We start from the raw sequence: 12,537 nt of genomic DNA on the forward strand, positions 1-12,537 counted from the left end.
CAACATGAGCTTCTCCTGCAGGTTGGTTTTCCTGAGGATCCTCAGGAAGTGGAGTCTCTGCTGTGCCTTCTTTACTGTGGTGATAGTGTTGGTAGACCAGGTGAGATCCTCTGCGATGTGCGTACCCAGGAACCTGAAAGCTGGTACCCTTTCCAGACAGGTTGCCTGAGCCGTTGAGTTACTCCAGCACTTTGTGTCAGAATGTGATGACAATTGCCTTCAGCATTGTGCATCAGCTGTGGGATCGGTTTCATTCCTGTGAGTTCAACAGTCAGAATTGCTGCCTGGCTGGTGTGATTGACTGTTCGTCTGGCCAATGCTGAACCGGGAGAACCAAGAAAAGAGCTTCTTTCTTTCCTGTGCGGGTGGGACTGTCTGGCACAGTTCAGTTTAGTTTAGAGATACAGTGTGGAAACAGGCCCTTTGGCCCACCAAATCCGTGCCGGCCAGTGATCACCTGCACACTAGTTCTATTCTACACCCTAGGGACAATGTACAGAAGCCAATTAACATACAAATCTGCACATCTTTGGAATGTGGGAGGAAATCGGGCCACCCGGGGGAAACCCACGCAGTCACAGGGAGAACGTAGAAACTCGGTACAGACAATATCTGTAGTCAGGATCAAACCTGGGTCTCTGTCAGGCAGCAACTTTACCGTTGCGCCACTGTGCCACCCCTAAAAGGAAATGATCAAGAATAACTCAAAACATCTGAAAAGGAATTTGAGCTTAGTGGCTACTAGTTTCGGTGAAGTCCTCGATGACAAGAGTCGATATTCCAATAATCGCATGCATACAATAAAGCCGTACTATTTTCCACATTGTGAGAATGTCAGACTTACCATCAATGTGCGTTCTATTTAATGCAATGCTATGTAAAGGAATCTGCTGATTACACTTATCTGGCCAGAATGCGCAGTTGAGAGGAATGCGTTGGGCCAGGAACATGATTACAGTGTGCAGTGTGTTTAACAGTTTCGGTGGTGCAGACCAGTAGGATCACAGTTGTACAACTAATTAATGGACAGTTTCAGAGATCAGAAAGTACAGTGGTTTAATTTATTAAATAAGTTGTTAAGCTGGAAAGAGTGCAGAGAAGTGTTGCCAGGACTTGAGGGCCTGAGCTATAGGGGAGGCTGGGTAGGTTAGGACTTTATTCATTGGAGTGCAGGAAGATAAGGGGTGATCTTATAGAGGTGTATTAGATCATGATGGGAACAGATGGGGTAGATGCACAGAGTCTTTTATCAAGAGTAGGGGAATCAAGAACCAGAGGACATCGGTTTAAGGTGAGAGGGGATACATTTAATAGGAATCTGAGGGGCAACACAGAGGGTAATGGGTGAATGGAATGACCTGCCTATGGAAGTAGTTGAGCCAGGTACTGTAACAGCATTGAAAAGACATTTGGAAAGGCACATGGATAGGAAAGGTTTAGAGGGATATGGCAGGGATTGCAGGGTCTTGTAGATGGGGCATATTGGTCGGCATGGGCAGGTTGGGCTGAATGGCCTGTTTCCATGCTGTATGACTACGATTCTCTCTATAACTCTGTAACACTGAAACTGAACCATTTTCTTCTCACTCCATACCTTGTTGGCAAATATCAATAGTCGTTTATTTGTCACATACACATAAATGTGTAGTGAAATGAAACATTACCCGCAGTTCAACAATAAGACCAATAAGAATAATCAACAAAAATCCAATAACACATACAATCATAAACTAACACCAAACAAAAGAAACATCCATCACAGTCAGTCTCCTCCAGTCCCCTCCTCACTGTGATGGAAGGCCAGAATGTATTTTCTCTTCCCCTGCCGTCTTCTCCCGCGGTCAGGCTGTTGAAGTTGCCACGTCGGGGCGGTCATACAATTGGCATGCAGAGGAAATTGTAACTGAACTTTGCATGTGCAACATCTGTGGTTCTGAAGCTTCATCTGAATATTTGCTCTGATATTCTACAGTTAGAACATAGAACATAGAAAAATACAGCACAATAACAGGCCCTTAGCCCGCAATGTCTGTGCCAAACGTAATGCCAAGATAAACTAATCTGCCAGCACGTGATCCCTATCCCTCCTTTCCCAACATTTCCATGTGCCCAGCTAAAAGCCTTTTAAACGCCGTTATCATATCTGCTAAAGCTAATTTTTTTTTTTCAATACCATGGCACTTTTTACTGGTATTTTTCAGTGGAGAAAGAAAATGCTGGATTTTTTATTTTCTTTAAATCTCAGCACGCATATTCTTAGACTAGTCCATCTGTGAGCACACTCTCTGGGGGTGGACTTTGAAGTGAATTCCAATGTGCCAATTAGCCAGGTGCAGAACCTGTTTTGTGTGGCATAGATAACACAGCGGGAATTGACAATTACTGAAAATCGCAGCAGGAGTTTTGATTGAATTAATGTACTGAAAAAGGATTGTTGTACTTGTATTAACTGAATGTACAAACCCGCTGGATTCAGCAAAGTAGCAGTAAATCACAAAAAATAAGTGGTTCTATTATGAAAGTAAAATCTTGGTGCTGCAGGCTTGGGATTTTTTTGTGGAAACATCGGAGTATTTGTCACTCTGACTTCAATATAATGTAATCAAAATGTAGAGATACAAGGAACTGCAGATGCTGGTATCCTGAGCAAAAGACAAAGTGCTGGAGTAACTCAGTAGGTCAGGCAACATCTGTGGGGTGAATGGACAGGCGGTGTTTTGGGTCATGACCCTCCATCAGACTGATTCTAGTCAGGGGGAAGAAAGCTGGAAAAGATGTGGGGACGGGACAAAGCCTGGTCAGTTATACGTGGATACAGATGATGGGAGTTTCATTGGCAGATGGACGATCAGATAGTTAACTGACACATTGGAATTCACTTTAAAATACTCCAACCCCCCTCCCCTAGAGAGCTTGCTCACAGATGGACAATCTAAGAATGTATGTGGTGAATATAAAAATAAAATAATGTACAATTTTCTTTCTTCACTGCAAAAATGTGGTGTCAATTGTCTCAAATATCGTGCAGTCCCATGAAGTCAAAATTAACCCTCTATATTTGTTGCGACATATTGGGAAAGAGTTTCAACCATTTCTGTTACACAGGGATCCTGTGCTGCTAGATTGAACATTGAATATGTTCAATTTGTTGAATGTCCAGTGTTACATTTTCATGTGATTACCTTCCTATAGTTCCAAGGAACTGCAGTTTACAAGGAAAGGCACAAAGTGCTGGATTAACTCAGCAGGTAAGGCAGCATCTCCGGAGAACGTGGATAGGTGACATTTTGTATTGGGACCCTTCTTCAGACCTGACCCAAACCATCACCTATCCATGTTCTCTGGAGATGCTGCCTGACCCACTGAGTTACTCTGGCACTTTGTGCCCTTCCTGTAGTATTTGCAGCTTTCAAGCACAAGAGGGAGGTATCAGAATATTCAGTCGAGCAGGCCACACACTTCTATTGCGTTCATCGATGCAGAGTATCTCCGTCATATAATCCTCTCCACCCTGCTGCTCGACATGCTAAATTTGGCTGGACTCTGGGCATGAATCTCTCCCCCATTACACCTGTTAAAAGCTTCTTTTTGTATCGAGGTTCTATTTCAAGTACGCAGATGCTCTGCAGTGCCAGAGGCAAATATTTTTATGCAGTGACGCACTGATCAGGGAACATATTTGATTGCTTTATGAGGCAGTGTTGCTCCTGGGTATACAACTTTGTGATTGAATTTGATGAGGATGGCAGGCAAACTACCAGAGTATCCATTCAATTGACTTTCACTGGCATCTGTACATCCCAAAGAAAAAAAACTGAACAAGAATTTTAATTTAATTCATCTTTAATGTCATGAACTTAGAGTGTGATTTAGGTTTCAAAATTCCAAGAGGAAAGATAATGGAACATTTTGCTGGCAGAATTTGCAAAATAATTTTATGTGGTTTAGTCCATTATTGTTTGGTGTTGCAAAAGGAAATACAAATCATGATATTTCTTATAATGACAAAGCAAAATGGACAGAGTGAATAAAGAGTTTGTTTCTGTTGTTATTTAGGGAGTCTCCATGTGCATTTCTTATTATCGTTAGACTTTTAGACTTTAGAGCTACTGCGTGGAAACAGGCCCTTCGGACCACTGTGTCTGTGCCGACCAGCGATCACGCCATACAGTCAGTAGCATCATCCTACACACTAGGAACAATTTACAATTTACAGAAACAAATTAACTGACAAACCTGTATGGCTTTGGAGTGTGGGAGCACCCAGAGAAAACCCACGCATTCACCGGGAGAACGTACAAACTCCATACAGACAGTACCCGTAGTCAGGATCGAACCCCGGGTCTCTGGCTCTGTCGGCAGCAACTCTACCGCTGTGCTGCCCCGGTTGCATCTGGTTTCAAAAAGATATTTAAATATTATAATCATTCTTGACATCAAAAATAGCTTTGTAGGTGAGATGATGCTTCTTGTGAAATGAGTTCAGATAGAGCACATGGAGATTGTAACAAAGTGAGGTCAATATTTCAGGCATTCAAGGCAGTGCCTAATGAAACGTAGTGGAGTTGCTGGCTATCCAAAGTTGCTTTAACATAGCTCTATGATCAATGACCATTGCCCAATCTTATTCACAGGATGTGCTGTGGAATATAGTTCTGTGAACTCATGGTATGTGAAGTCAGTTTTTACAGAACACATTCTTATCGAATCCATTCTCCCTTGAAGGCAGCTAGTTTTCCTGTCAATCTTTGCTTTCAATTTACCGAGGTGAGATCTTCCCTTATCCACTTAAAATTAACATCCTCCATTTGTTTTTGCTTTGGATTACTTCTCCTTTCATGTACAAGGAAAAGCTGGGACTGCCAAATAAAGTTAATTTACCGCACATCAAACAAGGTTCTATGATTTTTATATTATCTCAAGGGTAGAGGTTATTTGTTGACCATCATTGCATCTATTTTGTTGTCAAACCAAACGAATTGTACATTATTAACAATATGTTCTTCACAAAAAGGGTAACTTTATTGCCAATCTAACCCAAAACTCAAATCGAAGGCCTCAAAATTTTTGGCATAACTTCAATAATGGTCATACACAGTTGAAAATCATCTCAACCTGAGACAGAGTGACCTTGTGCGTATGTTTGTTATTTCACACCTGCACAGAAAATCAACTCCTGACTTCTTAGCAGCATTTACAGTATGTTTGCCTTAGCTTTATTTTTTCTGGCATAAAACTCCCTTGATTGATGTCAGTGGTTGTACCAAGCCAGGAATTCATCTCTTGTGCAAATGTAAACCTCACTGATTTGTAGGATGACAGTTTGTATTTAGTTTAGAGATACAACATGGAAGCAGGCCCTTCAGCCCACCGAGTCCACGCCGACCAGTGATCACCCATAGATTAATTCTATCAAACACATTAGAGACAATTTACAGAAGCCAATTAACCTACAAAGCTACATGTCTTTGGAATGTGTGAGGAAACCGGAGCACATAGTGAAAACCCACGTGATCATAGGGAGAACGTACAAACTCCATACAGACAACACCGTAGTCAGGATCGAACCTGGGTCTCAGGCACTGCAAGGCAGCAACTCTACCACTGCGCCATTCTGCCGCCCCCATTTACTCGCATGATACCAGGGGCTTATTACTCAAACACCATTCATCGTCCACTATGAGATCCAAAATATTATCCTTTGGCTGCACATGGCCTCACACGTGCCTGGATTGTTTTGCTTATGGTGCTCTAAGTAACAGTATCTATGAGTCTCCTGGCCTCAAGATCACTCCATAGAGTCGTGGAGCTATAGCATGGAAACAGGTCCTTTGACCCGCCTTGTCCATGCCAACCAAGTTGGTACATTGGGCTAACCCCAGTAAAGTCCGGTTGACGATAGTCTGAGGGTCTCCATTGAGGTTGATAACAGCTCAGGACTGCTCTCTAGTTGTTGATATGATGATTCAGTGGCCAGCACGGTGGCGCAGCGATTGAGTTGCTGCCTTACAGCGCCAGAAACCCGGATTCGATCCTGACTATGGGTGCTGTCTGTACAGAGTTTGTACGCTCTCCCCGTTTCCATCCACACTCCAAGACGTACAGGTTTGTAGGATAATTGGCTTTGGTAAAGATTGTAAATTTTCTCTAGTGTACAGGATAGTGCTTGTGTATGGGCATTGCTGGTCTGTGCTGACTCGGTGGGCCGAAGGGCCTGTTTCCACGCTGGATCTCTTCAACTAAAACTAAGTGTAAATGGAGTCAATGGAAGGGAGGTTTCTTTGCATGAAGGTCTGGGCTGTGTCCAGAATTCTCTGCAATTACTTGCAGTCTTTGGTGGACTCCAGACTTGCTGTTCCTTGTGTCCATTTCTCCTGAGGACATTATCCACTAATCTTACCAGGTCTCCTCGATCCCCTGTTTCTGACCAATGTCTTTCTTTAATCCCCTCCCACCCACTGCACCCCCCCCATCCACTCACACCCGCCCCCCCAAACCTTGCAAGGACTACCCATTGAAACTGCTCTCAGCACTCCCTAGTAGTTGAAAGAATGATGTGTCATCTGTCCCTTTTACAGCTATTGTCCAAGAATGCAACTGGCAGCAGCTGTGAGAAGCCGTATTAGACTCGTCTCCATGAAACTGATAGAGCGTGATGCTATATAGGAAAAAACAGCCACTCTATTTGTGAACCTTGGAATTGGAGATAATCATTTTTATGGGATTTTCCCAGTGTCAGGATGAACCACAATATTGTGCGAATGCCGTTAAAACAGTAAAGCATTTTGTTGGTTAAACACTTCCAAGAGCATTTACAGCTCTTGTTTTATAGAAGAAACTGACTCTCAATTTGACTAATCTTTTGCTACCAAAGTTGAAGGATTCAGCTAAGACACCAGAGGGCTCCCTTTTCAAAGAAATGTTCCTCATTAATAATAACAAATAATAATGCATCTCAAGGAGTTGTATCTGGACGAAGACACAAACAGCTCCTCATTAACTCTTAAAACCGTACAGATAAATGTATTTCAAAATATTTTATTGCAGAGTCCTCCCCCCAGGACCAAAAGGTTGTGTGTTGTGGAGGGAGGTTTCTTCCTGGAAACTGGAGAAAGGATATTAAATGGGAGTTAGAATCTTGTGCTATCACTTCAAACTATGCATTAGGTTTAGGTTTATTATTGTCATGTGTACCGAGTTACAGTGTAAAGCCTTGTATAGCACATGATCCAAACAGATCAGATAATGCTATACATCAATAAAGTAACATCAAACCCGGGTACAATAAATGGAAGAGTTAACAAGAGAGAGACACAAGGAACTGGAGAATGCTGGTTTACAAAACAAATACAGTGCTGGAGTAACTCAGTGGGTCAGGCAGCTTCTATGGAGAACAAAAAAAGGCACAAAGTGCTGGAGTAACTCAGTGGGTCAGGCAGCATCTCTGGAGAACATGGACAGGTGGCGTTTCTGGGGTTGGGACCCTTCTTCCAACAAGGCAGGTGACAAGAGAAATGTCAACTCTCAAATCAGCAAGCCCTGAAAATGAGCGCCGAACCTTGTCGAAACAGCAACAAAAGCAACAAATAAACAGCAATTTTCCTTAAAATTTAGATGCCACTTGCAAACCAACATACATTTACAGAACTGTGTCACCCAGATGTGGTATCCTTCTTTGATATTAGTATCTATTGACTTCAGCAGGGAGGAAAATCCTTTTCCTCAGCAACCAACTCTCATTTCTGTTTCCCATTAACAAAATGTTCACTACCACCTCCTTTCATCGCAAGCACATCCTTTCATCGTTTAATCGCTTCAGCCGTCCAATCTACCATGGACCTTTCATTTTGTCCGCTCCACCCCACCAAACTCTTTGCTTCTGAAAACTTATCCCGTCTATCTTAATCCTCGACTAACCTTAACGAATTACTGTGCACCCAATAATTGCCTCTCCACCTTCTGAAAACTTGGTTCCTACCCAGTTCCTGCTGCTTATTTCTTTAAAACCATTTCGTAAAAATTGTGTATGTTCTGTATATTATTTTTTGTCCCGTACAGACTATGCTGAAGATTAAATAGCAAATGTTTTCTTCTCTTTGGACAGGCTGGGCATGGTACAAATGCATTATTCACTAGACATCTGTGGTTTTGACCTTGAAGCTATCTCAGATTAATGTGGCCACACTGCTAACAGCACAGCTAACAGTCCTTAAATGCCTTGTGGCAAATTTTCTATATTTTGCAGAGCATTATTTATGTGTTGAAGATTTCAATAAAGACACAATCAAGGAACTAAAAAAAAAGCTTTGCTTGTTGTTCAATAATTTTAAGTATAACTGCAAAATTCCCTTTTGTTTTGGTCCCTGAAGGATTTGCATTGCTCGGTGGACACCCATGTTTCCTTACAACACAAGATATTCATTTGGGAGTGAATGAGAGTCGTAAAGACACCGCAAGGTTAGTAGCAACATAAAAAATTAAAGCAAAATGGGTAAAGATAATGCAGTACGATGCTGAACGTGTTGCAGTAATAAAAACAACAAAAATAATCTGCCTCCAGGATTGAGACAAAATTGCAAGGGTTTTTTCCAGAATACGATGCGCTCCAGAATTTGTGGGTTTTAATAAAAACAAGCCAATGAAAGTTAAAAGTAGTGACAAATAATATTTAAATATCAAGATAGAAACATGTGTCATGTTATCTCGACATACATCATTGAATCTCATTGACGAGTTATATGCGAGGCAGTAATTTTCTCTTATGGCTGACAATCTAGTAATAAGAAAAAATAGAACCAATTCAATCACATTTAGAACAACGCTCAACAAAGATAGACACAAAGTGCAGGAGTAACTCAGCAGGTCAGGCAGCATCACTGGAGAAAAAGGACGGTGACGTTTCGGGTCGGGACCATTTTTCATGTTCAACTCTTTTCTTGGTGAAGTACACTGCAGGCTTGGTGGGCTGAGTTCAGTGTTAACATCTGATAACGTCGGAGTGAAGCAAGGGCACATACCCTGGAAACTGGCTGTGGTCCTGCATCAGTTTAGTTTAGTTTAGTTTATTATTGTCATGTACACTGAGGTACAGTGATAAGCTTTAATTTGTTATGTGCTAACCAGTCAGCGGAAAGACTATACATGATTACAATCAAGCCGTCCACAGTGTACGGATTCAGGATAGAGGGAATCATTTTTAGTGGAAAGTAAAGTCCAAGTAAAGATAGTTCGAAGATCTCCAATGAGGTAGATGAGAATTCAGGACCACTCTCTGGTTGGTGATTAAATTCCTGCTATAATCCAAACTTTAGAAGTGAATAACATGTACTCGGAAGTAAAATATTATGCTCCTTTCGCGCGCTAACTAGGTGCAAGACCTTATTAGGGAACCTCAGAAAATAGCAACATTGGGAAAATTTATCTCTTCAAAAATCATCAGTAATTTCCACCCCAATTACCCAGTTAGAATAAAACCTAACTCCCCACAGCTGCAACCCACAGAGATTGCTTCTGCCTTTGTCACAAGGTTAACATGGGAAATGGGTCAGGACCTCGAGGACTCTCTCCATGACAGCCCCGATACATAGCCACATACAGCAATACAGCCAAATGTGCCAATGTATGCAGCAAGACACAGCCATATAGAGCAATAAATCATATACAGCTATGGTCATATATGCAATACAGCCATGTACAGCATTGGCTATGTACTGCACCAATATATATAGCAGTACAAAGCCATTTCCAGCAATATAATCATATATACCTATGGTCATATACAGCAATACAGTCACATACAGCAATACAATCATAGACAGTACAGCCATACAGATATACAGCCACATGCACCAATTTTTCCAGAGATTGTAGCTTGTTGGTATTTGGCATGATCTGGAGAGGCTGCAGCGAGATCCAGCAATGAGTTAACAAGGACAGGCTGCAATGAAACGGCATCAGGCAGCTGCACACCAGCGTTATGTCTGGGACCCTTTTCATTCCTGTCTCTTTCCTGACTTGCTGCTGAGTTTGCTTCTTATTTCACTGCGTGTTAGAATTGAAGATTACAGACTTCTTACAACAAGCTGCAATCTCTGCGTGAATAAGGAGCCTGTCTCCTGGCATGGGGCCACTTGCGGTGCGGGACTCAGTTTGCGAGGGCAATTTTATGGGGTGAAGCCATGTTGTCAGATGTGCTGAAGACCCATCTTCCCCTTTTCCTGGCCTTCCTCACCTCTATGGCTGTATTGCTGTATATGTCTGTATTTATATACAGATTACACATTTATGCTCCAGTCTACGACAGGTGGGCAGAGATAGTTGCCGTACATGGTGATAACATCATTACAAGTATGAATGGTGCCGGAGAAACATGAGCCCCGCTGAACTAAATCACACCTGGAAGTGCGTGGATGGTTTCCTGATGGGTGTAACTGCGACCAGAATTGGTCACTGTGGCATTGGGAGATGTGCAGAACAGCTTATTCGTGCAATTAGAGTACCTAAAAGAGCGTTAATAGATCTAGCTTTTACACATGGATGATTAATAAAAATGGATACAAAATTAAATCAGTTTTGGAGCAGCTGGTAGAGCTGCCGCCTCACAGCGCTGGTCCTGATCTTGACTGCTGTCTGTCTGGAGTTTGCACGTTTTCCCTATGACCACGTGGGTTACCTCCCACATCCCCAAAACGTGTAGGTTTGTAAGTTAATTACCTTCTGTAAAAAATAAATTGCCACTATTGTGCAGGGAGTGGATGAGAAAGTGGGATAAAACTGAACTAAGGTGAATGGGTGAACGATGGTTTCATATTTTATTTTCATATTTCAGATACAGCGTGGAAACAGGCCCTTTCGGCTCACCAAGTCCGCGCCGCCCAGCGATCCCCGCACATTAACACTATCCTACACACACTAGGGACAATTTTTACATTTACCCAGTCAATTAACCTACATACCTGTACGTCTTTGGAGTGTGGGAGGAAACCGACGATCTCGGAGAACGTACAAACTCCTTACAGTACAGCACCCGTAGTCAGGATCGAACCTGAGTCTACGGCGCTGCATTCGCTGTAAGGCAGCAACTCTACCGTTGCGCCACTGTGCCGTGATATGGACTTGATGGGCTGAAGGGCCTGTTGCCATGCTGTGTCTCTAAACTAAACTAAACTAAGCCAGTCTTGCCTTAACTGTCACCATAGCTAAATGTAGAGTTTGATGGACTCACCAATTTGTGAGTTTGTGGGGCATAACTAATTTCTATCTTGTCACCAATTTGTGATTTCAGCCAAATATTTTGAATGATTAAGATCACGATATAAAAAGTCAAAATACCGGCATCTGTTAAATCTTTGGGCCTCCACCCTTGCTGAGGTCATCTGTTGCCGACCCTGTTTTGTTCTGGCCTTCTCTATCTTTCAGATTGAAGAAGGGTTCTGACCTGAAACATCACCTATTCCTTTTCTCCAGAGATGTTGCCTGACCCACTGAGTTACTCCAGCATTTTGTGTCTATCTTCTATTAAATTTTTGTTGTTTACTTGAAGCAAAGAAGGGTGAGGGGTGATCGTAACTGAACTAAACTTACAAAGGTGTACAAAATTATAAGGTTATTGTTATTACCCAGATTAGGGGAATGAAGAACCAGAGAACATGGGTTTAAGGTGAGAGGGGAAAGATTTAATAGAATCCTAGGGTCAACTTTTCACACAGAGTGTGGTGGGTATATGGAACGAGCAGCCAGAGGAGGTCGTTGAGGCAGGTACTATAACAGCATTTAAAAGACACTTGGACAGATTAATGGATAGGAAAGGTTTAAAGGGATGTAGGCCAAATGCGGGAAGGTGGGACAAGCATAGATGGGGCACCTTGGTCAGTAATGGCAAGTTGGGCTGAAGGGCCTGTTGCCGTGCTGTATGACTTTCTACCATTGAGTTGACTTGCTTGGATAATGGCTTTGCATTGCTGCAAAAAGATACACCAACACATCCCAGAGTCCTATGTGGCAGCAGCTGAGGCTGGAGAATAAACGCACTGAATAAAAGGTGACGGGATTCTGTTGCTAGGCAACCTCCATTACAGGGTTGTGCAGTCTACTAAATCTAATAAGGTTTTCTTCAGGGAACAGCTCGGAACGAGCCACCCTATATTGCTTCCTAGCAGAGCATCTTTGGATTTATGTTCTGGGCAGTAATGAACAATGGCTTCAATGGAAGGGATAGAGTGTTTTAATCATTGGGTCACTATTGTTGCCAATATCGCACTGGTTATCTTCCTTGTCCATGTAATAATAATCCATGAAATAAAAGGGAACGTCATGTAGGTCTTTCACGTTTTTTTTTGTTTTGAGCGCTCGTGGCAGTAAATGTAAATGGGCCAATTTTCCCAAAGAACCATTGTCCCGAGGCACAGTATTCTGTTGCACTGTGAGCCTGAAACAGAGTGCAATTTTGCCTTTGACCACGGTTACCATGGCAAGCGCAGACATTAGGAGCAATTGAAGCCTGACTATTGCTTCACTGCTTTTTTAGGAAAGCAAGTC

General features: G+C 42.4%; 1 protein-coding gene across 1 annotated transcript in view; it reads left to right on the forward strand.

The window, feature by feature from the left end:
* The window catches only part of otc (ornithine transcarbamylase), a 48,454-nt gene that overhangs the window by 16,873 nt on the left and 19,044 nt on the right, over nucleotides 1-12,537 (forward strand). Inside the window, exon 4 of the mRNA XM_078409177.1 lies at nucleotides 8,370-8,457. Coding sequence (XP_078265303.1) covers nucleotides 8,370-8,457 — 88 coding nt within the window. The remainder of the gene's footprint in view (nucleotides 1-8,369; nucleotides 8,458-12,537) is intronic.

Source organism: Rhinoraja longicauda, chromosome 12 (genome assembly GCF_053455715.1).
Source record: "Rhinoraja longicauda isolate Sanriku21f chromosome 12, sRhiLon1.1, whole genome shotgun sequence".
NCBI classification, from domain to species: domain Eukaryota; kingdom Metazoa; phylum Chordata; class Chondrichthyes; order Rajiformes; family Arhynchobatidae; genus Rhinoraja; species Rhinoraja longicauda.